A 25,463-nucleotide genomic window follows, 5' to 3' on the forward strand; every position below is an offset into this window, starting at 1 on the left:
TCTCCTTTCTTGGGGCGCACTCCAGTTAACTGCAGCTCTCAGAGGCTGCTTCACTGTTGGCTGCCATGACCTTGAGGACTATTTACACAGATGGTCCTGAAATTGCATGAGACGCCTTGATATGAAGCAAGACCCAGCCAGAATGTGGGGGAGATGGGTGGTAGAAAGAAAACAGGATGTTTCTCAAGATGGACAACAAAAATAAAGTCAGAGGATGTGTCAAAAAGGAATGGAAGGGAAATCAGCTAAGGATGTGGCTAGGAGAAGGTGCAGGCCCAGCAGGGAAAGTCTGCACAGAGAAGAACCGGCCTCATGATCTACATAGGTACAGAGCTCTGCTCAAAACATGTGCGCTCCATTTCCATATTTGTAAAAGGAGTGACTCTTGTACTTATTGTAGAAAAACACTGGTAAACTCATTGATGTATCAACAATTCAGACATGACAGTCCTTCTTCCGAGAGACTTTGTGCTCCCAAAGAACTGAGAATAAAGCAAATAATTATGAGCCAAGATGTATTTCCAACAGAATGGGAAGGAATGGCTGTTTACAACAGTGCTAGCTTAAGTGACACAGAAGGCGGCCTCTTGCCACAGTGTCTCTGCAGCGTGGTAGACTGAGGTGTTGTTGCTGTTAGCCAGCAGGGTAGGGTGTGAGCCCATCAGGAGAACAAAGAACACAGAGGCTGCAGTTCTGAAGCAGGCTAGAATTCACTCTCCATCCCTCTTCTCTGAAAACACATAACCCAGTATCTGAAAATATTAGGACCCAATAAACTACCGCAACCACAACAGCTATACTGTACACCTTTACCATTTGCACTTATTTCATAAATTAAGATAATTTAGCTGAGCACAGTGGCACAAGCCTGTATTCCTAGTCTTAGAAGGCTGAAACAGGAGAATCATAGGTTCAAGGCCAGCCTCAGCAACTTAGTAAGACCCTCGGCAACTTAGTGAGACCCTGTTTCGAAATTAAAAAATAAAAATGGGATCCAGGCATGGTGGTACACATTTGTAATCCTAGTACTTGGGAGGTTAAGATAGGAAGATCTCAGGTTTGAGGACAGCCTCAGCTACTTAGTGAGGCCCTCAGCAACCTAGTGAGACTCTGTTTTCAAATAAGAAATAAAATTAATCTGAGGGTATAGCTTGGAGGTAGAATACCTCTGGGTTCAATTCCCAGTACCACAAAAAATAAATAAATAAAAAAAAAATTGGGTGGGGCTATGGAGCTCAGAGGTAGAATGCCCCTGGGTTCAATAACCAGTACCAAAGATAATGTGACTATCTTGTTTTCTTAATGTGGCAGCATATCTCATTCCATCTAGTTTGGTGAATGTTCTTCCCCTCCTGAACCCCCTCTGAAAAAGAGATGGTGTGTGGGAGAGAACTAGAAAAGCAAGCCTCATCTTCTAGTCTGTCATAAGACTGACTGGAGAAGGCTGCAGAAGCCAGGCCTGGCTAATGCCATGGCTGTGAAGAACTTGCACATTTGGTGGCTTGTGAATCCTCTGATATAGCCTTCCTCTTTGGTCTCTTTTCCAGAGCATCTGAAAAACTCATCCGGCACTCCGATGGCCAGCAACAACACCGCCAGCATAGCGCAGGCCAGGAAGCTGGTAGAGCAGCTGAAGATGGAAGCCAACATCGACAGGATAAAGGTGAGGACGGTCCAACCCCCGCAGCTCGCCGCCCTGACGATAAGGGGTGTGATGTACGGCCGTCTGTATTTGGCTACTCCTCCCTACACAGGGATGAGATCAGTAATGACTGGACAGAAGCGTAATGACTAGGCAAATGTTCGTTTTTCTCATGTTGTTTGTCTTTTCTGCTTTTCTTAGCACAAAGTGATAAATTACATTAAATAAAAGCCTATTCTCCATGTCAGATTAAAAAGGAACAGCAGCAAAGCCCAGGCTCCTGGCTGCACTTCAGCCAGAGAAATGCGAGAAGGCAGCAGATGAGTGCACAGGTCGCCTCCCTGACCTTGCAGAGATCTTCCCCTTACTGGTATTCTCACTTTTGTTGCCCTTGTTCAGGTTCCAAGGTTGTGTCTGTCTTTCATGTCTAACCCTTCTATTCACCTTTGCAGGTTATTTTTTTTCTCCTTCTTTATATCTTATTGGACTTTTTTTCTTCAAAGCACAAGTCACATTGGTCTCCTTAAGAATCCAAAAGAACATAGAGATTTAATGAAAGTTAATATTCTGCTTCTTTCTTGCTTTTTCTTAATCCCCAGACCTAACCTGATGGCTTTCCCATGAGTTGAGGCCAATTCATATTGAATCGACATTTAAATCCAAAACTCTTTTAGATTTTGAATGTAGAGTTGGTCCCGCTGTTTTATTTTGAGTAGTCAGCTACAGTAGGATAAAATTTGGCCAATCATCATTAAACTTTAATTCTTCAGAATTATATTATAAAATGAAACTCAGAAACATATCTCATTATATTAAAATAAAAGTAGAACCTTTTTTCAAATGTCTTTTTATTCAGTTTTTATTTATTTATTTTTTTTGGCAGTACTGGGGATTAAACCCAGGGGCAGTCTACCTCTGAGCTATACCCCCAGCCCTATTTTTTTTCTTTATTTTGAAACAGAGTCCCACTAAGTTGATGACGGTTTCACTAAATAGCTGAGGCTGGCCTCAAACCTGTGATCCTTCTTTCTTAGACTCCCAAGTACTGGGATTACAAGTGTGTGCTACCATGCCCAGCTCCAAATATCTTTTTTTTTTTAATTAGAGTATTTCTTCCCATGTTCCCTACACCTTACTCAGTAACCTGGCTGATCCAACTGTCCCTTGGAATGTGTGGGGTCAATAAAATATGACTCATGAGCCAAATCCAACCCGCTGCCCATTTTCATAGATAAAGTGTTGGTGGAGCACAGTTGGACTCACACACATGTTGTCTATGTCTTTAACAGGAGACTAGAGTGGTTGCACCAGAGATCACATAGCCAACAAAACCTAAAATATTTATACTCTTGCCTAATATAGAAAAGTTTGCTAACCCATGGTTTAGAGCAGTGGTTCTCAGCCCACCAGTGTGTTCACATCACCGAGAGGCTTCTATAAAAGAACCAATTCCCAAATCATACATAAGCAAATTAAATTAGAATTTCTTGTGATATGATCCAGATATCAGTACTTTAAAAGGAAAACTTTTAGTTAATCCCATTGTACAACCAAGGTTGAGAGCTGCCATCCTAGGGGAAGGGATTTCATCCTTCTATCTCACTCTCTGGAAGAGAGAGCTCATCGTCTCCCATAAATAAGCCCGTAAAATGTCCAGGGACATTTTCCCACCAATTCTAAACCTTCTTAAAAATTTGACTCTTGATAATGGGCCAGCATCTAATTAACTTCTTTCAAACACTTTAACTCTTCTTAATTCATGAACAAGATAAGTCAAGGGTCCATACCATCTGCCTGTTCCTTTGCCACCTTCTGCGTCTCCTCCTCTCTTGCCCCTTCTATTTTGTTCCCTTGTTGAAAAACTACAAAGTTAACAGTTGCTGAGAGGAGTGAGGTGGCCCAAGGACTGTGTCACAAAGGGACACTGGGTTCTTTCATGGAGGAGGGTTCTGCCAATGGGCAGTCTGAGAAGCATCCCTTTGCCTTTGAGGCTGGGCCAACTAAGGTAAAATTAGTGGATCTCAGTTGTGGTTGGCATGTTCAGTTACTACTCAACGTCCAGACACTCTTGCCAAAGGAGGATGTGATGTGTTGACAGGTGACGAAAACTGACAGGAGGAGGAGGAGAATGGAGGTAGATCTGTCCAGTTATTGGTCACACACTCTCATCCCTCACCTGAATACTGATTGCAGAGTGTCTACTTGACCTCTGCAATCTCATCTTGACTCATCTCCATCCTTGCTATAATGGCCTATCCCATTGCTGCCAATGAAAATGTACAGAAGAAAATCTCACTGTGTTCCTTTCCCACTGAAAATCTTACCATGATTTTCCATCACCTGGACAGTCACACTCAAACTCTCTAGTGGAGTCTGTTAGGATCCTCTGGCCCCTGCCCATCTCTTCAGCTTCATCTCTTCCTTCTACCCACGGGTCATGCTATACCACTTCAAGTCCCTTGATGGGAATTTCAAATACCTAGACCATTCAGTCACCTGGTCTTTCTCCCTTTCTGCTTTACTAATGCTTAACTGCACTGACTTCCTAAAGAGTCAGACTGATCATTAGGTCCTTCAGGCCTTCCAAGACCATTCTCATAATGCTGCTTTTGCTATTTCTTGTTATTCATTCATCCATTGCTCCAATAAACATTTTATTGAGAGATTCTAAGTTGCTAGGACTTGTTAGTTTCTAGAAATGGAGATAGATACATGACTGTGGGGGCCGGGGATGTAGCTCAGTGGTAAAGCATTTGGCTGGCATGCATGAAACCCTGAGTTCAATCCCTAGCACCATACACACACAAAAAGATAAGGATTCTTGCCCTTAAACATCTATAATCCAATGATATTTGGTTGGTTGTGTGTGTGTGGTACTGGGGATAGGACCCAGGGGCCTTCTACCTCCAGGCTACACCCTCAGACCTATTTTTTTATTTGTAAATAGTCTCACTAAGTTACTGAGAGCCTCACTAAATTGCTGAAGCTGGCTTCAAACCTGCAATCCTCCTGTCTCAGCCTCCCATGTACTGGGGTTACAGGCATGTACCACTACACATGGATAAGATTAGAGCTTGTTTTTCTTTTATGTTAACATTTAGGAAGGTTTTGTGTGTGTGTGTGTGTGTGTGTGTGTGTGTGTGTGTGTGCGCGTGCACTCACATTACTGGGGATGGAACCCAGAGACCTTCTACCTCTAAGTCTCACCCTTAGCCCTCTTATTTATTTATTTATTTATTTTTACTCAGAAACAGGGTCTAAGTTGCACAGGGCCTCACTAAGTTGCTGAGACTGGCCGTGAACCTGCGATCCTCCTATCTCAGCCTGCCAAGTATTGGGATTACAAGTGTGTGCCACCCTGCCTGGCTCCAGTAATGTTTTACAAAAAAATATATGAACCAGACTATTGCCAACACAAGGAAAATATCCAGGAAGCATAACTATCAAATATTAGAAAGAAGCCAACACCACATACTGATTGCCCTTTGAAGAGACACAAATGCATCGCTACTAAAAGAGAGACAAAGCATTAGCCCAATAAACGAAGCGTGAGTGGTCACCCTCCAGGTGACCTGCGCACCTGCACCCCTCTGGCTCCTTCTGGACGTCACCAGGCCTGACGTTGCCGGAAGTGCCACCGCAGCCCGTGTGCCAGCCTTTGTTCTGCACCTCGGAGCCAGGCAGCCACACCATGGTGAGGTGACAGGTTATTTTTAGTTTAGCTGTTGGACAAAGCTGTGATTGCGTTGACACCATTGTCAGCTAGCTGGTTTGGGGTTATCTGTCTGTAGGTGTCTCTGCGAGGCTCCAAGTACTCAGGCTTTGCTGCCTTCTTCAGTACCTGATCCTGTCTGTAGGAAGGGGTTTTCTCTCCCAAGATGTCGTGTTTGTGATTTTCCTGTTGTAATGACCAGTGACCTCTTCAGGTTATGAAGGACAGTTATACCTCTATGTACATCTGGCAGAAGCCACATGGGACAAAAATATGTAACTCTTTTTGGTAGTACTAGAGATTGAACCCAGGGACATTCTATCTCTGAGCTACACCCCCGGCCTTGTTTTATTGATTTATTTTTATTTTAAACTGGATCTGACAAAATGTAGAGGGCCTCCCTAAGTTTCTAAGGCTGGCCTTGAACCTGTGATCCTCTTGTCTCAGCCTCGCAAGTACTGGGATTACAAACATGTGCTAGCATGCCCAGCTGAGTAGGACTCTTAATAAAATGGGGTACAGCTTGCACTGGAGCTGCTGGGGGTTCCTTTGTCAGGGAGTGGTCTCTCACGTGACCCCCAGAATACCTCAGGCTGTACAGAGTGGCCCTAACCATTTTTCCTTTTCAGTTTTCTTATTTCCTATCCCTTCGCATTACAGGTCCTAGGAGATCTGGGCTAATGAAACCATCATCTGTTCAATAGCTCCAGGCATATGCAGGTTATACTCCTAGCTTCTTCCTATTTCTTTGTTAGCACTTCATCCAAGGATGGAGAGTAAAGAGAAACAGAAGGAAATGGGGAAGGCAGCCAAGGGGTTAGGGTAGGAATGGGCTCTGAGTGCTGACACTTAGATTTATGAAACAGCAGAATACACTAACATTGGTCAACAGTGAAGGAGAGTTCATCCCTAAAGCACTAGCAAAGGGAATGTGGGCAAAAGGAGAGGACAGTAGGGCTGTAGGGATTGTTATTCATTGCTATACTAGGACTCTTTACATATCTCATAATAGAAACCTAAATCAAGCCAGCTTTGACAGAAAGAGGGGATTGGTTATAAAAGATCCAGGATGTCTCAGAATCCAAGAGCGGAAGCGCAGCAGGGAAGACCAGAAGGCCCCCGGGAACCACGAGTGCTCTGTTGCATGTCTCTGCTTCTCTCCAAGCATCTGCCTCTTTCTTTTCCTGGGAAGAACGGATTTCTCAGCTCTCTAGTCCATACGGCAGGCACAAGGTGGCCGCCTGTGGCTCCCAAGGCAACACTCACAGTTACAGCTTCATAAAGAGACAGATGGGTTCACCAATTCCTTTCCATCTCGGTTCCTCGGTCGTCAAGTGGTGTCTCTATTCTACCAGAAGGAGAACATCTCCAGCTTCAACCAACTGGCATTAGAATTCAGTAATACTGTACAATCACAGCTCCTAGGAATTAGCCTACCCTAATGATTAAAAAAAAAAGGGAGCCAGAAGCTGGAAAAATGTGTTTGACAGAGGTCACTGTTAACATTAAGAAAAATAATTTTACATAAGAATAAAAGGAAGCCAAGGCCAGGAGGCAAAAGGGCATCTTCTTAGCTAACTGAGTGCCCCACAAATCGACCCCACATAAAGATTTCAAATATATTTCTCCCAAATATTTCTTTTTTTTTTTTTTTGCGGGTCTGGGGATAGAACCCAGAGGGATTTGACCTCTGAGCTACACCCTCTCCCCCCCCCCCTTTTTTAAAATTCTTTATTTTGAAACAGGGTCTCCCTAAGTTGCAGAGGGCCTCACTAAATAGCTGAGGCTGTCCGCGAACCGCGATCCTCTTGTCTCAGCCTCCCGAATGCTGGGATTACAAGCGTGCACCACCACACCCGGCTCCCAAATATCTCTAATAAACCTTTTCAACTGGTTCTCCTTACTGTTCCAACAATGCTTTGTGTACATTCCCACCTTTCTGATTATTTGAAGGTCCCTCATTAGAAACACCCTTCTTATTTTTTTTCACTCTAAATTTTGTTTCTTCCTCAGAGATCAGTTCCATCACCCATTTAGTCATGAATCTCTTTTTCTAGTGTGAACAAATTTACTAATTAATTTCATCACACAAACTTTTCCAACTAGACTACACAGTCCTTAAAGTCAAAGACCATGCTGTGTACTTTGCATCCTCCATGATGCTGGACCACACATTCAATCAACACTTTCTTTTGAGTGGATTGCTTAAAGTGTGTGTTTAGGTGTCACATAACATCATGAATATATATTGCCCGTGACATTTGTAATTAAATGTATGTATTTGGAGAGTCCAAACAAGAATATAATTAGCTAAATCAAAGTGTGGTAATAGGAGATAATTCAAATGTAATCTAAAAAATTAGAGCAGAATAGATGATTTTAAAGAAAGGTAAAGCCGGGCGTGGTGGCGCACGCTTGTAATCCCTGCACTTGGGAGGTTGAGACAGGAGGATCGCACAGGTTCGAAGCCAGCCTCAGCTACTTAGTGAGGCTCTTAGCAACTTAGTGAGACCCTGTTTCCAAATAAAATATAAAATAGGTATGGGAGTATAGCCCGAAGGTAGAAAGCCGCTGGGTTCTATCCCCTGTACCACCAAAAAGTAAAAAAGTAAAAAATATAAAAAATAAAGAAAGGTAAAATGTTTCATGTGTATGATCATAAGTAGCTAGCATTCATACTATACTTTCTTGCGAAAACAACTCAAACTACAAGAATAGGCTAATTTCCGTGTGAATATATGTGTATATAAGTGAACCACATATGAATATTTCTAATGGTTCAATCACCTTTCTGGTAATTGACTCATAACATAGTGGAATTGAACTTCAGGGAATGCTGCAGTGAGAAACAGACTAGTTAAATCATGCTTGGTATTAGAAAGAGGATCTGTATACTGGATTTGGGGTTTTGTAAGTATTTTTCCAGCATTTGAGTTTAAAGGTTTTAATGTCCTTTCACTAACATGCTTATATTCAGTTTTATTAGGAAGAATAGGCTATAATTCCTTCTTAGGCCAATTGAGAGTATACCAGGCTTGACAAAAATCAGTCAAGTATACCAAAGGACTTATACACGAACAGGATGTGTTCAAAGATAGCCAGTTCTGGTTCGTTTAATTTGCTGAGAATGAAGCAAAATTTTTAATTAAATCTGGGTGCACATTAATAATTGAGCATAAAACTTCTGCTTTATGAGGGCTGATATAATTTTAAGCAATTCAGTAGATATTCATTAAGTGCCAAGTAGATTCCACACTGACCTCACATAACAGGTCTCAGTGAAATCATGGGCTTCAAACAAACAGAAAAAAAATGACACAAGCTTACTAAAATATTGTATAGGCTCCAGGCTATGGGTATAAGGTGCACATGAATCATAAATAAATTTTGTGTTTAGACTTGAGTCCCAACCCAAAAATATCTTATTATGTATATGTGGATATTCCAAAATCCTAAAACCTCCAAAATCCAAAACACTTTTGGTCCCAAGCTTTCTGGGTAAAGGATATTTAACCTATACTATCAAACTTTAGTAATTTCAAAACCTTGGGAAATTAACTGTTCTGAAAATTCTAGTTTTGGGGAAGATGGAGTATCTCTTAAAAATCTAACTATTTTAAATGCTAACTTGTCTTCTTATTAAATAGAATAAATTAAAGATAATATGCTTTTCTTGATGACGTTTGTTTTGAAATTCCTAGAAGTATCAAAGAATCTTGAGATTTCTTCTGCATTTACTATTGCTTAGCCTAGATGTGTCATTGTTCCTTATTTTAATTAAATAGTAAAGATTTGGCCAGATGTGGTGGCACATGCTTGTAATTCCAATATTTGGGCAGCTGATACAGGAGGATTGCAGGTTCAAGGACAGCTTCAGCAAGTAGTAAGACTCTTATCAACCTAGTGAGATCTTGTTTCAAAATAAAATTAAAATAGGGCTGAAAGTGTAGCTCAGAGATAGAATGCCTCTGGAGTCAATCTCCAGTACCATAAACAAATAATAATGATTTAATGGGGAAAAAAAACTAGTTGGGTGTGGTGGCACACGTTTATAATCCTAGCATTCGGGAGGTGGACACTGGAGGATCCAGTTCACGGACAGCCTCAGCTACTTAGCGAGGCCCTTCACAACTTAGTGAGACCCTATTTCCAAAAAAAAAAAAAATTTTTTTTGCAGTAAATACATTTGATACCCATTTTATATAGAGTTCAATGAAATAATCTATAAATATAAAAGCATTTTTCTTCTGGATATCACCATGGTCCATGTAAATACTCAACAGTCAGAATCACCTGCAGGAAGCACTCCAAGTCACACTGTCAGGTTTACAGACCTGAATATATAGACTTCATTAAACAGTGGCACTTATGTACTCAGGTGGTCCAGTGGCTTTGGGATTTATGACTACTGGGCATGTGGAGTCAAAATAATGTGTAAGTTTAAGTCAATAGACAGGGTATCAACCATCAATAAAAAGAAACAATTGTGAATTAACATTGTAGGTGAAGAAAGTACCACAGTTGACACCTGGTGTCAGAATACTGGGACAAGGTATGTAAAACAACACATGTGGCACCACATGCTCTTCAGCCCCTCGTGGACAGTCCACAGGTACCTTAGGAACATTTGTGGTCAACAGTAATCCTTATGAACGTAGACAGCTAAGAATAAAGTGTATGTAGAGGATGACATCAAGATGAAAGAAAAATGGTCTAAATATTTCAGTGACATAATGAGTTTCACCCCAGAGCGGGGGCTGTGGGGAAACAATTTCTTAAAAATTCCCTTTGTTAAACTGAGCATGATCATTTCTCGAATTTGAGAGAGAATGCGTATATCTGGCTCCCTAAGCACGGATGAAATGTCTCCTTCTGTGTCAAAGCTTTTCCTCAATGCATCCACGGGAACTGGTGCAGCCACTGCTGAGCCGTGCTCACCACCTGATGCAGCATGAGGCTTTCATCTCTCCAGTGACACATACAGGAATGTCTTTTGCTGCAGTCAGACGATGCGTCTTCTGAGTTAGACAGCGAATGCATTTGGGTCTTAGAGGTACAATGTCCAGAAATGAGATCTGAGAGGCAGTGTTAGAACTTAAGCAAAGCAGGGGTTTTAGAGATTATTCAAACAAAAGCCTAAGGGAAGCATATAAAAATTCAGTTTTTTTATATTATTTTCAGCTGGATCTGATGGCAACATCCTTGGTAAGGATGAGTAAATAAATGGTGTTATCTCCAGGTCCAAAATATCCCAACTACTTAAAGTAGGACCCAAAAGAGGAGAAAGACACGCTTGAGTTCTATAGTCTCTAGAATTTCTTTTTGTCATTTTTTAAAAAGAAATAATAGCTTCAGCTGAACACGGCTGGTTGAAGGGGTTTCCATCCATGAGAATCTCTACCCCTTGTCTCTAGTGGGACAGGCACCAGATTCCCACCAGCGGCAGCTCCCATATCCTGCAGCAACGTGGCACTGACCCTGGAGTGAAGAGCAAGCTGGCATAAGCCCCAGCCCGGGGAATCCACCAGATGGCATTTCATGGTGTGCCATTGTGCGCCAATGCTTTCAGGCTGGGGGCACTGGTCTGGTGACCACAGCTCCTGTAAGAAGTCACGCCCACCTCAAAAACCTCATGAACAGCTTTTCGGAAACAGTGGAAGTTGTAGTCTATTAAACCTTTTCGTTCAACGCTCTCTTCCCTAAGAATGCAGGCCAGTGCCAAGAATTTAGTCACCTTCTTTAAATACAGGACAGTTATATTGTTCAGCTTGATGATCGCCACAGATGCTTTGTCATAAGCACTTCCACTCCCGTCTTCCTTTAGCCCATATATACAAGACACATCAATTACAACATCAATCGTGTCACAGCAAAGCTCATAAGACTGCATATCCACAGGGGAACTGTCTGTTGCAATGTAGATTTTGCTGACAACATCAAAGAGAAAAGCTTTTTCAATACCTGAATTTGATAAAAAGATATTTAATAGGTTTTCCAAGGTTGGCAGTTGTGGAATGAGTTTCTGCACCACCTTACTAAAGGCTTCAAATATTGAGTGGTCATAGATACTAGTCAAATAAAAGCTAAGATGGAGTTTTCCTAGCCCAGCATCTGCAAGGTCACCATTGGCCCTTTGATGAATGTCCCTCTGTGTTTCTATTTTGTGATCATCAGACAGACCATCAACTTTGTGAATAAAAACCTCAAAATTCATGTCTGGGTTAACTTTGTAGGCTTTAGAAGCAGTAATGTGAAGTCTTGTTAAAGCCTCCATGTAGTCATCCTGTGTATCAATGACATATATCAATGCTCCTGTTCCCCTGAAGATCATTTCGTAGTCAAAGGTCGGGTCAAAAAAGTCCATTTGCCCAGGAAAATCTCAAATCTGGAAATTCACAAAGGAACTATTGGAAATGTCATCTTTATAAATCTTGTTGGTACTTTCCAAAAAGAGAGTCTCATTGGGCGACATCTTATGAAACACTACCTTCTAGATGGAGGACTTGCCGCTGCGCCGCAGCCCCATGAGCAGGATCCTGGGCTTGGAGCTGTCAGCGCCCCCCGCCCCGAATCGCCGCCCCCCCCCCCCCCCCCCGTCGCCGCCTCCTCTTCCTCCTCCTCCATGCCATAGCCAAGTCCTTGGGGAAGGAGTCGGGGGCGCTGTAACTGGTGGAAGGGGGGAGGGGGTAGGCGGCGGCTCCTCAGGCCCATACTGCAGGGACATGGTGCTGGACCACCGTAGCCAGCGCCCTGACAGGCCAGGCCAGGCCAGGCTGCCACCTCCCTAGGCCGCCCCCCCCAAAAAAATTTTAAAGAATAAAAAATTAGGGCTGGGGGTGTCACTCAGAGGTAGAATGCCCCTGAGTTTTATTCCTAGTACAAAAAAAGGGGGGGGGACTTTATTTTAAAGTAGCCAACAGCTTTTGACTAGAGTAAAAAATATTTCTAGTGAAATGTTAAAACAGCCTCTTTTAGTTGGAAAATTCTGTAATCTCTTCCAGATATTTGGCAATTTCTTTTGCCTTCACCTACATTGCCAGACCTACAACAGGGGTGTAGGTCAAAATAACTTGATGTGAAATTTTACACATACATATATTTCTTATATAAATATGTATATGTTATACATATAAATATATAATATCTACCACTGGTTTCTGACACAAAAGTTCTAAAATCCCTATAGATTGAAGTGCTAGGAATATTTTTTGTTCTAATATTTGGTCACTGATCCTGGTTCCTGGCTCAGAGTTCCTAAGACCTATGTAATTTTGTGGGTGATATGAGCATCTCTTACTCTAATATATTTACTCTTCCTGGGCTCTTTCCTTCATGGAGCCTAGGTACCAGAAGGACCAATTCATTATTAGAGGCTTGGAACTTTCAGTCCCATCCCATATGCTCTGTAGTGAAGAGAGGGCCTGGAAATGGAGTTAATCATTTTTCAGGCCTACGTGATGAATCTTCCATAAAAAACCCGAAAGAATAGAGCTGAGAGAGGTTCCAGGTTGTTGAACATATCCACATGCTGGGGGTGCACCCCAACTTCACGGAAACAGAAACTCCTGTACTTGAGACCTTCCAAGCCTCCTCCTACGTAGCCCTCTTTATTTAACTATTCACTTACAGCCTTTAAAATATTTAGCCAGGTATGGTGCACGCCTGTCATCCCAGTACTTGAGAGGCTGAAATAGGAGAACCGCAGATTCAAGACCCTTAGCAACTTAGCAAAACTGTTTCAAAATAGAAAAATTTCTGTTACAACTCGGAGGTAAAATAACCCTGGATTCAATCCTCAGTACAAAAAAAAAATAAATAAATAAGCCTTTGTAGCAAGTTGTCAGTTGGAAGTTTTTTATTTTTCTGGGTTCTAGGAGCCACTGCAGCAAGTGCTAAAAGTTGAAGAGGGACTGGTGGCAACCTCTGACTTGTAGCCAAGTGGACAGGAGTCACGGCCCGGGACCAACGGCTTGCAGATGGTGTTGAAATCAGGAAGGGGCAGTTGCCTGACTCTGAGCTTTAAACCTGTGGGATCTGATACTATCTCCAAGTAGATAGTATCTGAATTAAGTTAAATTACACGATGCTCAGGCGGTGTCAGAGAATTGCTTGGAGTGGAGCACCCACACACCTGGTGTTGGAAGAGAGATATGAGTGGTGTGAGCATACAGCAGGAGACAGTTTGACTCCTTTTCCTGTATGCATTTCCCAGTTCAGGCCTCCAGCCTGTGTAATCTTTGGAGTCCTTTTAAGAACAAACTCAAGTTAAGTCAACCCTAAATGGCTCCTTAACACAGGCAACCTAACAAACCGAGGAAGCAGCGTTATGTGACATAGCCTCGCGCTCAGGCAGCTTCCCACTGCATAGGCAGTGAAAACCTGCCAGTGTTCGTGCCTTTGATGGCTTGCATCCATTTTGTGACATAAATTTTAGGATGTGTCTTAATATCCAGATGTAACAAAAACGGAGCTTTACCTTTTACATTTTACTCATATTTGGGGAGGTGATGTTTGATTTTTATTCTGACAACTGTTTCTTCTCAGAGATATTAAGGTATCAGAATAGAATAAGTTCTGTAATTATAGTCTGGTGGTTTTTCTTGGGGCTGTTTAAAGTTTCTGTTTAGAGTAAGTCCCTCCCCTTACTCCCTGGTTCAAGTTTGGTAAGTTTTGCTGGATAGCTGGATTTCAACACTTGTTTATCTGGAGAAATCAATGCTGTCATCAAAAGTAAATTTCTTATTGGTGCCTCAGAACTTATCTCTCTAATGAAGGAAACTGTTCCTCCATGTACCAGCCTTCACCCCTGCACCTTGCCCATCCTGTATCATTAGTTTTGGGGTCTCCACTTCATCATTTCTAGCAGTACACAGACAGTGTTATTCTCCAGCTCAATAAAATTTAATTTGTTTTTTTACCTACCCACTTTTCCTTCCAGAAACTACTTTATGTCTTTGCTCCCCTTTGCAGTATAACTTTTCAAAAGTTGCCTCTATCTATAGTTTCTAATTTCTTTTTTTCCCCTGTATTTTAGAAAGTTATCTTTATTCTGGAAATAACCTCAGAGTTTACAGAAGAGTTGTAAGACAATGCAAAAACAATTTCATTTTCCCTGAACCATTTGAAAAAAAGTTGTGAAAAGATGTCCTATCACTTCCAAATATTTTAATGTGTATTTTTAACAAGTAAAGACATTTTCTGCATAATCAAAATCCAATAATCAGAATTAAGAAATTAAATGCTGGGCATGGTGGCACATACTTGTAATCCCAGCATTTGAGAGGCTGAGACTGGAGGATCACAGTTTGAGGACAGCCTCGGCTACTTAGTGAGGTCCTTTGCAACTCAGTGAGACCCTGTTTCAAAATAAATAATTAAAAAAATAGGGCAGGGGGTGTAGTTCAGAAGTAGAATGCCACTGGGTTCCATCCCCAGTACCAGAAAAAAAAAGAATTAGGAAATTAATATCAACACATTTCTATCTTGTAATCCTAAAACTTCATTAAGTATTGAGATCTTCCCAGTAAGGCCTCCGTTAGCAAAAGGACCCAGTTCAGAACCATGTGTTGCATTAATTATCCTACCTTCCACCCTTAGACTTTCTCGACTTTAAGTCAAGACTTTAACACTTTTGAAAATTATAGGCCATTTATTTTGTATAATGTCACTCAGTTTGGGTTTATCTGATATTTATCTTTAATTCAGGTAATGGAACTTTGGCATTAATGGAATATTCGTTTCATTTCAGCTGATCATTCAAAGTTATTCTGTGTCCCCTAATAGTTCCCTTATATTTCACAAGTATGTGGAGTTTGGAGAAGGTAGCCCGAGATTATATAACTATTCTTTTCCTTATGAGACATTCTATTTTTAAACTTTACTTAAGTATATTTATAAGAATTAATGGTTTTCTCCTTTAACCAAAGGTTTATGATCTGCTGCTATTATAATTCTTGTGTCTCTGTGTGTATGTGTATGGTACTGGGATAGGACTCAGGGGCATTCTGCCTTTGAGCTATACCCCAAGCCCTATTTTTATTTTTAATTTGGCAACAGGCCCTCACTAAGTTGCTGAAGCTGGTCTTGAACCTATGCTCCACCTGTCCCAGCCTCCCAAGTACTGGGATTACAGGCATGCTCCACCGCACCCAGCTATTAAATTATTCAATTTAATATTTAATAATTATTAAATTGGCATAGACTGAAGGATGATTTTTTTTTTTACATAGCTCCATCATTCTTTGATCATTTCCTTAGTTTGGGGCACAGAAAGATGTTCTTGGCTTTTGTTTTCCTTGTCCCCGCCCTGGGATTATCTTTCTCTCAAAAGATAGTTCTTTTGAAAATGAAATTTTCAAAAATTCCATTTGGGAGGCAAGATTTGCATGCAAAGTGTGCTCATTGTTAGGATGCTGCTGGCCCCACATCTTCTCACAGGACAGAGCTAGAGGACACACACACACACACACACACACACACACACACACACACACACATACAGACACACATGCACTCATACACACACACAGACACAGACACACACATGCATACATCCACATCCTTTCCCCCCTTACACACACACACACACACACACACACACACACACATACAGACACACACATGCACTCATACACACAGACACAGACACACACATGCATACATCCACATCCTTTCCCCCCTTACACACACACACACACACACACACACACACACACTCTATATTTTGTTGTATAAGTGTATATACATACAGTGTACACCCTTCACTGCCATTAGACACCCGGATCCCTTATCTCTACTTGATCACTTCCCTTCAGGGAGCCACGCTTCTGCCCTGTGCTCCACTCCCCCACAGGGACGCCTTGCACACCCTGCCTCATGAGAAATCTTTTTAATGTCTTCTCTTGATTGTGTTTTTATTTCCTCTACCTTTTTGATCATATAGAGAGTATTTACAATAGCTCTTTTAACAACATCCTTATCTACTAATCTAATCGCTCCCGTCAATCCTAGCTCTTTTTCTTTGAGTTAATTTTCTCTCCTCATTACAGAAGATGTTTTTATCCTGCTTATTTGCACGGCTAGCAGTTTTTTTTTCCCATTGGATTATAGATATTGTAAATTTTATCTTCTGGCATACTGGAATTTTTTATACTCCATTAAATATTTGGGGGGGGAGAGTTATTCCGGGATGAAGTTAAGTTATTGGGAAACATTTTGATCTAGTCAAGACTTACTTTTAAATTTTGAAAGGTGGGTTTACAACAGCCATTAGCTTCGAGCTGGCACCATTGCTGCAGAAATGACCTTCATGAGACCTTGCTCAGTCTCCTGTGTGTTGGGAGGCTTGTCTACACTGGCCCTGTGTGATGTGTAGTGTCCAGGGATAGCTTCAGTTGATCCGTGTGTGTGTGTGTGTGTGTGTGTGTGTGTGTGTGTGTGCGCGCGCGTGTGTGTGTTAGTCCCATCTCTCTTCAACTCATGGAGCTTGCTGAACTCTGGGTACCCCCTCTTTGGCTGTAGCTGGGGCAACTTTGTCTCACTATCCCATGCTCCTGTGCTCTGACACTTAAAAACCATTCCTCCATACATTCTGTCCAGTTTAGTTTGAGGCAGGAGGGTTTAATTGGCTCCCGTTATGAACTGGAAGTCTGGCATAAGCTTTTCGAGGATGGGCATCTTTCTATATTCTGCTCCTTGATTATTTCAAGAGCGCAGAACTGTACCAGGCACATTAGGCACTTGTTAAATGATAGTAGAATGGAATATTTGTTGAATGAGATTGCGTTCGAGAACTCCTTCAGCCATCATCTGAGCTTCCCCTGCATGTCAGGTGCTGATGATGACGTGGTGAATAGCACGTAAGGTTCCTGCCTTCTTGGAGCTTAGTGCCTGAAGGGAAAGACAAACAGCAAGCGGCAAACGAACAACATTCATCATTACAATCCCGACAAGTGTTTTTCTCAGAAGGAAAAGAGCAGGGTGCCCAGAAAGAAAATAATGAGGAAAATCACTTTCTTTTGTTTTGTTTTTGTGGTTCTGGGATTGAACCCAGGGGCCTTCTACCTCTGCACTATACCCTGGCCTTATTTTAGTTTTTATTTTGAGACAAGAGCTGACTGAGTTGCAGAGGGTCTTGCTAAACCATCCTTAAACCTGCTATCCTCCTGTGTCAGTCTTCCAGGTACCGGATTATAAGCATGTGTCACAACACCTGGATAGAGGAAAGTCACTTTAGATGAGGTGACCCATGAGGGCTCTGCAAGGGAGCAATATTCTACAGACTCCTTGGAGGAAGAGCAAGGCCAACGTTTCCAGTTGATGGGGGAAAGAAAGGTCTAGAAAACTGTGTATGTGAAGTTCCCAGACAGAAAAGAATTTAGGGGTTTCAAAAATTAAAGAAGACAGAGAGAAGGATTTTATAACATTTTGGTTCCTGCAAAGTGCAAAAGGAATCTACTGAAGGTTTTAAATAGGAGAAGGATATGAGCCAATTTATATATTTAAAATATCTTTCTAGCTACAATAGAGAGAATACTATTCCTGGCACACTTGTGAATGCAAAGAAGTCACTTAGAACTGAGATTCTTCAACTTTTTTGTGCCCTGATCCATCTGGCTGTCTGCTGAAGCCCGTGGTTCCCTTCTCAAGATAATATTCTTAAATTACAAAGGAAACTAATTCTGTTGAATAAACTGCATCAGAATATTTTTTCTAAAATTGTCTTAAAATGCTGAATACAATGACAAATAGCTGTAATCCCAGTACTTGAGAGGCCGAGACAAGAGAATCACAGGTTCAAAGCCAATCACAGTAACTTAGCCAGACAGGCAGCAACTTAGCAAGACCCTATTTCAAAATAAAAAGTAAAAAAGGGCTGGGGGTATATCTCAGAAGTAGAATGCACCCAGATTTAATCCCTAGTGCCAAAAATAAAAAGCAGCACAGAATAAACAGTTTGGAAAAATAAAATATTTAATAATATTGAAACTTTTTTTTTTTTTTGGTGGTACTGGGGTTCCTGGAAGCCCTTCTACCTCCGGGCTACACTCCCAGACCCATTTTATATTTTTTATTTATTGGAAACAGGGTCTCTTAAGCCAGCGAGGCTGACTACGAACCTGCGCGATCCTCCTGTCTCCGCCTCCCAAGCGCGGGGATTACAAGCGTGCGCCACCACACCCAGCTTGAAACTATTTTAAGATATTTAAAAATCAGTATATTTAGCCGGGCGTTGATTTTTAAATATCTTAAAATAGTTTCAAGCTGGGTGTGGTGGCGCACGCTTGTAATAAATAAAAAATATAAAATGGGTCTGGGAGTTTAGCCCGGAGGTAGAAGGCCCCGGGTTTCATCCCTAGTATCACAAAAAAAAATAAATCAGTATATTTATAAAATATGCAATATAGTTGCATATATATTCCTTTATTAGCTGATTATATAAGATCTAAGAGTTGGTATATAATGATAAAGCACATGAAGGTAAATGAAATGTAGTGCTGTCTACAACTGTAATGTGATTGAAAATGTCTGATCTCTGCTGATGACTAAGTTGCATGTACCGCCCATGCTACTGTATATGTTTATCTATATTTATAGTGAAACAAAATGATCAGTTTCCATCTGAGGTTAGTGAAGATAAAGACACAATTTTTTTTCTTAATCATTGAATTTCACAGACCACCCCCGGTATCCTATCCGCAAGCCTTTTGAGAGATCCGGGTTAATCACGTTCTATGAAAGAGGTCATTGTGACAGTAATATTTTTAGTAATCATGGAGAAAAACGGTGAGGCTTGAACTGGAGATAGAGTCACAATAAAGATGAGGGGAAGGGGCAGAGTGAGAAATATTTTGGGGAAAAACTCAGCAGGACAAAAAATGAGAGATTTTCTGGAGTTTTGGAGAAGTCTTTATGAGCAGTTTGGTCTAGCAACACTATGATTCTGTGTACAAAACAATAGCAGGGATAGTGAGAAAGCAAGTTATCTGTTAGACAAAATATTGTTGTGACTTATTGCAAGAAAAGGAACAAGGACAACAGCCCTGGGTTGGAAAGGAGGCACGTTCATAAAGCTGGCGTCAGAAACGCTGAGACAGAGTTGGCTGCTCGTGAGCCAAGACCTGGAGCAAACACTTACAAAGCCTCACATCTCCAAGATGAGGATAATATTTTCAAGTGATGTTGTACAGGTTAAGTAAGATACTGTATATAAGTGGTTTGCACAGATCTGACACATACTGATGGCTACAGACATTAGCAATTATTCCAATTGCTACCATGATTCTGGCCTTATCTTGGACTGTCAGCCACAGGAGATTGCAATATAGCTGAGGAAACAAGATAAAAAATGCATAATACATTTTAAGAAGGAAACCATTCAGGTTCAGTGCCTCATTTATCAAAGATGAATGACTCTAAGTTATTAACTTTGCCCAGTATAGCGCTTTTCTGTGTCCTAAAAAGGGATTTTGAAAATTTTTGCCTCATATTTGTGAGCACTGCAAATGAGTAGGAATGGATGGTGTTGTGCCTCTTCTTAGCAAGAGCTTTTTCAGTGTTACTGCTTTAGAGTCGCTACTGCTTAACAGCTCGGCTCCCAATTGGTACAATGATGTGGAAGAGATGGCGAAAAGTGGCCGCGATTCAGCCTGCAAGCCTGACCTTTGCTTTCATTTAGGGGAGCTACGACAACAAGCTGCTTCCTTTTATTTTGTCATCATAACAGTTCATAAAGGCACATAAAGAATTTTAATTTCCACCTTTGAAACTGGCTGCACATTTGAGGCATTTATATGCACACAGTTATGGCTTAATGGCAAACAAAACCCAAGGCTCAAGTTCTTTTTCTGATGCGTGCTTTGCTAGATGACATTGAACAACTCATGCAATCTGCTGATCCTGAGTTCTTCATGTACAAAAGGTGGCTAATGATTCTTACTTTAGAATTGTTATGAAGATCAGAAGAGGAACTTTAATTCAATGTCTGGAGCAAAACAGCACAATAAAAAGTGGTGATGAGCACCGTAGTGTCCTTTAAAGAATACAACTGACTTGCATAAATGCACTGCAGTAGGTTGGAGAGTCTCACCTCAAGTTTATGTCCACGTGGAATCTTAGGATGTGGCTTTATCTTAAATAGGGTATTGGTAGATGTAATCAAGTTAAGAGGTCACCCTGGATTAGTGTGGACCCCAAGGCATTGACTGATAAAGATGGGAAATTTGAACACAGATAGAGAGGAATGCCGTCTAAAGACAGAGCTACTGTATGCTTTCCCTCATATGCTGGGGGGAACTTGGGATACAAGAGACTCCAGACGAAGCAGGAGAAACCCTGGTGAAATGATGGAGGGGCTGCAGAGAGGGAGGCGAGTGGAGGAATGAGATCTGATGGAGGAAACATTTCAGTGGATATGATGTACATATACAAAATTATCAATGCCAATCTCAATATGGTGCACAAAGAAGGGGAGGGAGCAGGGTGGGAGCTCACCAGCTGTTGTGTGCTTGTCTATCTCCATCACGCTCAACTTGTCATGATGTGTGATTACAATGTACAATTATAAAAGGGTCGGGGGACCGAAGTATGTAGGAGAGGACGCCACGTGAAGATGCAGAGATTGGAGTGAAAGAGCTGTGAGGCCAGGAAGGCCCAGGGGCTGCTGGCCACCGGGGAGGCTGAGAGAAAGAGGCGGGAACAGGTTCACCCCCAGAGCCTCTAGTGGGGACCAACGCTGCTGACACCTTGGTTTCAAATACTAAATGTCTAGTATTGTCAGAGAGTAGTACATTTCTGTTGCTTTCAACCACCCCGTTTGTAGTGATGTGTTTGTTCAGGAGACAGCCAGAGGACACTAACACACGTACCGATCGATACCTCTTTATATTAGTCAGGCTAGTTTTATGGTAGTGATATAAGGTTCCCTACTCCCATTTGTTGGATCTTATAACAAAGATGGACTTCTCATTCCCACCACATATTAAAAGAGAGAATTTATCTCCATGTGTGAAACATGGTTGTAGACCTACTATGTGATCTTGCCTCGGTTCCACACCATGCCACATTCATCGGGAACTCTGACGTATGGAGCAGCTTCTTTTTTCTTTTCTTTCTTTTTTTTTTTTTTTTTTTGCGGGTCTGTGGATGGAACTCAGAGGCATTTGACCTCTGAGCTACATGCCCTACCCAATTTTTTATTCTTTATTTTGAAACAGGGTCTCACTGAGTTGTGGAGGGCCTCAGTAGCTGTGGCTGTCCATGAACCGTGATCCTCCGGTCTCAGCCTCCCAAATGCTGGGATTACAAGCATGCGCCACCAGGCCCGCTGGAGCAGCTTCTAACTGGAATATGGCCTCTATGTGGTCAGTGACAATGGGAATGGAAAGTCCCTAAATTCAAGGAATTATAGGATGACTTCACAAAGAAGTGCTGATTTTCATGCTTAACCAGTGAATCATAAAATTGATGTAAGGTCTAATCAACTGAGCTTTGGGGCAAGGAACAAATCAAGGGTGTGGCCTCTGGGCCATTTATTAAAACCTCTGAACCAGCCAGGCGCTTTTAATCCCTGTGCTTGGGAGGCAGAGACAGGAGGATTGCGCAGGTTTGAAGCCAGCCTCCCTGGCTTAAGAGACCCTGTTTCCAATTAAAATATAAAATAGGCCGGGCGTGGTAGGGCACGCTTGTAATCCCCGCACTTGGGAGGCTGAGACAGGAGGATCGCACAGGTTCGAAGCCAGCCTCAGGTACTTAGTGAGGCTCTCAGCAACTTAGAGACCCTGTTTCCAAATAAATTATAAAATAGGTCTGGGAGTATAGCCCGGAGGTAGAAAGCCTCTGGGTTCCACCCCAGTACCACCAAAAAATATATATGTGTGTGTGTGTGTGTGTGTTGTGTGTGTGTGTGTGTGTGTGTGTGTGTGTGTGTGTGTGTGTGTCTGGGAGTGTAGCCGGGAGGTAGAAGGGTTTCCAGGAACCCCAGTACCACACACACACAAAAAAAAACTCTGAACCAATGGTGTTCCTAGTCATTATTTCAGTTGCACCAAGTGGTGGAAGGATAAGGACCTGGAAAACTAGGCAGAGACTCCTGAAGCTTCTGTCCAAAAGTGACCTTGTATCATTCTGCTCGTGTTTCGTTCCTAGGGCAAGTCATGTGTGACATAGCCAGCTGATGTCATTGCGTGAGTACGTATACTCTGCCCACAGGGAAGGGCAGTGAATATTTTTAGCAAAAATATAATTTTCCCAATTCTTAAACAGGATTATACTTTCAGTAGTAGCTTTGAGGGACTTTCATAGTAGTACAGTCACGTTGCTGTCGTGTGGTAAAGCCTTTTGATGTGTTCTTCAGAGCAAGTGTATTACGTTGTAGAGAAATTGACGCAACTTCATTGTTTTTGACCTCACGTGGCATCCATCCAGTTGATGGTGTACCTTGTTCCCAGAGGTAGCAGTTTATTTCTCAGAACTAAATCTACCCTCCAGAGTAGTGAAAATTTGCCAACGTTGAAGGAAGGTTCCACAGGCAACAACTAACAAGGAGCTGCAGAAAGGTGAGAAGAGTCAGCATTTGCCAAATCAGTGAGAGCCTACCGGTGAAGTGCCCCTGAAAGTGTGTGTGTGTGTCTGTCTGTGTTTATGTGGTGTGTATACTTTTTTCGTGTATAAAGTTTTATTTGTATGCAGGAGAACATGCACATATATGCCTCCTGATGCGTTTGGTTAAAGAGAGACAGCATGCATTATTCCTGATGTAGGGAAACACAACTATGTAGGTATAACAATGGCCAGCCTATGTGGAAGGCTTACTATATGCCAGGCCCTAAATAATTTGCATGGATTATTTCATTTACTTAATCTTTGTAACCAGAACTGGTACTAGGGTAGTGCCAGTAAGGAATCTAGTGTACACAATTAGAGAAGACCCACCCTTTCAGACTATACAAGTACAGGGTTGACACCTGCATAGCCAACAGGGGGAACCTCCTTCAACTTGGGGCCCTGCGTCCCTCACCCACCTTATACTAGCCCAGACCTGCTGGGCAGTCTCGTGAGGTCAGCCTCATTGACTCCTTTCTCTGCAGGTGAGAAAACAGAGGTCGTTTCCTCAAGACAGAGATTGTGTGTTTTGCTCAGGTTCACACGAGGGTTGGAGTGAGGACTGGACCCAGATCCTCAGACCACAAAGCTCAGCCCTGGTTGACTGTGCCAGATGCTACAGTTTTGGTTGTTTCTGTCTCCTTTCCAGGTCTCCAAGGCAGCAGCTGACTTGATGGCCTACTGTGAGGCGCATGCCAAGGAAGATCCCCTGCTGACCCCAGTCCCGGCCTCAGAAAACCCATTCCGGGAGAAGAAGTTCTTCTGCGCCATCCTTTAAGTCTCCAGGAGGAGGCTGCAGAGCCTCGGGGCTCCCGGGACATTGCCGTAGAGTTTCTAGCAAAGTGGGCACCTTCTTGTCCACGGCATTTAAGGAGAGGGAGGAGAACCATCCTGGAAACTCCAGGCTGTGCATGTTTAAAGAACTGGTCCCCTTTACGAGAATGAAAGCGATTCACATACTGACTTGAGAGATCTGATTCTGCAGACCTGCCTGGAGGAGGGGAATGTGTAAAAATAAAATCGGTGTCACTTCTTTTCTGCTATCCCCCCAAGACCTTACGTTTCCGCTTTATATTTAAAAAAATAAACATTAAAACAGACAGCTGTACTGAGCTAAGATGTGTTTGACCTTCTTGGAATGAATATTGTCTTTAGAATACCCTTTGATAAGCTGAGTTGTCCAGTGTAGCTGCAGTTTGGTTTAATGGCATCGATGTTTAGTCTTTGTGCCTTTCTTTTTTCCTTCTTTCCTCCCCCCTCTCCTCCCCCTTAGAGTAGTATGGAGATAAGGCTGGACTTGTCTTTAAGACTGAACTCCAAGGATGCGCACCTGAAATGTCTAGGGAGATGTTCCCCGTGGTATATTCTCATGGTAATATCAACAACAACAACAACAACAAAAATTGCCGGTTGTCTGTGTTCTCTTATCACTATTCCTAATATTTGTACATGATAGCTTTGATTCTGCAAGTAAATCATGTGTTGTGACTGGTGCTTTCATATCTTTGTGACAATTTTTGAGTAATATTGCATGAAAATGTCCCTGTTACATCCATTCAGAAGTTTTATTGTTTCACTATAAAGCTAGGAAAAGAAATGAGAGAGAGAGAGAGAGAGAAGGAGGGAGAGAGAGAGAGATGCTGAGGAGGAAAAAACCTCAGTATTTGGAAAATTAAGATTACTTCTGAGCCTTAGCCATGCCTAAAATACCTCCTAGTTAACAGTGGTATAAGCGCCTCTTTGATATCTTTTCCACAATCCAAAGCATTTTGGTTTATCCAGCAATCCAGGGCAGCAGGGATACTCCAGGCAGGAGAGTGAGCGATTCACCGTGAGTCAGAAGATGCCTTTGCCATAGAGTGCAAGCAGATTTCTTCTTTCCCGGAATCACAGAAAATCTAGACAGAAATAATGCTTCCTGCACTCTTAACAAGAAAAGAAATGGCCCTCTTTGTTCAAGCATCAGGAGAAATTCATCCACAGCTCTAGAGAAGCTGATCCAGTCTCAGAACACCGGCTTCACCCTTTAGGGAAAAGGACCCCGCCGCCCACTCTTAGGGTGGCGTGTGTGGTCCCCACAGCCGGCTCCACCAAGAAAGGCTCTGGCCTTTTATTTTTTCACTGAGATGGATTTCATTTTTCACTCACCAAGTTTTTCAAAGAAATCTTTGTTTCTGTTCTCTGCTTTTTCAGATCTCTCTGACTTTGCAGCTAGAGCTCCCTAAGTTAAGGTATTGGGAGCATAGCCTCCATCAGTAATTGGTGGGCCTGCTAGCCTTTATTGCTTTTATCTTTTGTATCATTCCCAAAGAGGGCCTCTTTCACATCTTGTTTGCTTTCCAGTCCCTAAAGACCATTAATTCCAAATTCATCTTTTTCTCCTCTCTTCCCTTGCTATTCTTTTCCTCCTTTTTAAAAAGGAAAAAAAAAATACTGTGAAGGAGAAGAGGAAAAGAGGGGAAAAAAACTTGCTATACCCAAGATGAAACAGTTTTGGCAAATATTTTC

General features: G+C 42.1%; 1 protein-coding gene and 1 pseudogene across 2 annotated transcripts; one reads left to right on the forward strand and one right to left on the reverse strand.

Annotated features, from left to right (window-relative positions):
* Nucleotides 1-1,576: 1,576 nt before the first annotated feature.
* GNG2 (G protein subunit gamma 2) lies at nt 1,577-23,733 on the forward strand (the record flags this gene model as incomplete). The annotated part of the gene is made up of 2 exons (XM_080707894.1): nt 1,577-1,663; nt 23,605-23,733. The coding sequence occupies 2 exons, from the start codon at nt 1,577-1,579 to the stop codon at nt 23,731-23,733; spliced, it is 216 nt and encodes a 71-aa protein (XP_080564020.1).
* LOC308271500 (ras-related GTP-binding protein C-like) lies at nt 10,891-12,078 on the reverse strand (annotated as a pseudogene). The gene is made up of 2 exons: nt 11,842-12,078; nt 10,891-11,739 (listed from the first exon to the last, which is right to left on the reverse strand). The product of its transcript is annotated as a ras-related GTP-binding protein C-like (transcript).
* Nucleotides 23,734-25,463: the final 1,730 nt, after the last annotated feature.

Source organism: Muscardinus avellanarius (genome assembly GCF_963383645.1).
Source record: "Muscardinus avellanarius genome assembly, chromosome: 12".
In the NCBI taxonomy this organism is placed as follows: Eukaryota; Metazoa; Chordata; class Mammalia; order Rodentia; family Gliridae; genus Muscardinus; species Muscardinus avellanarius.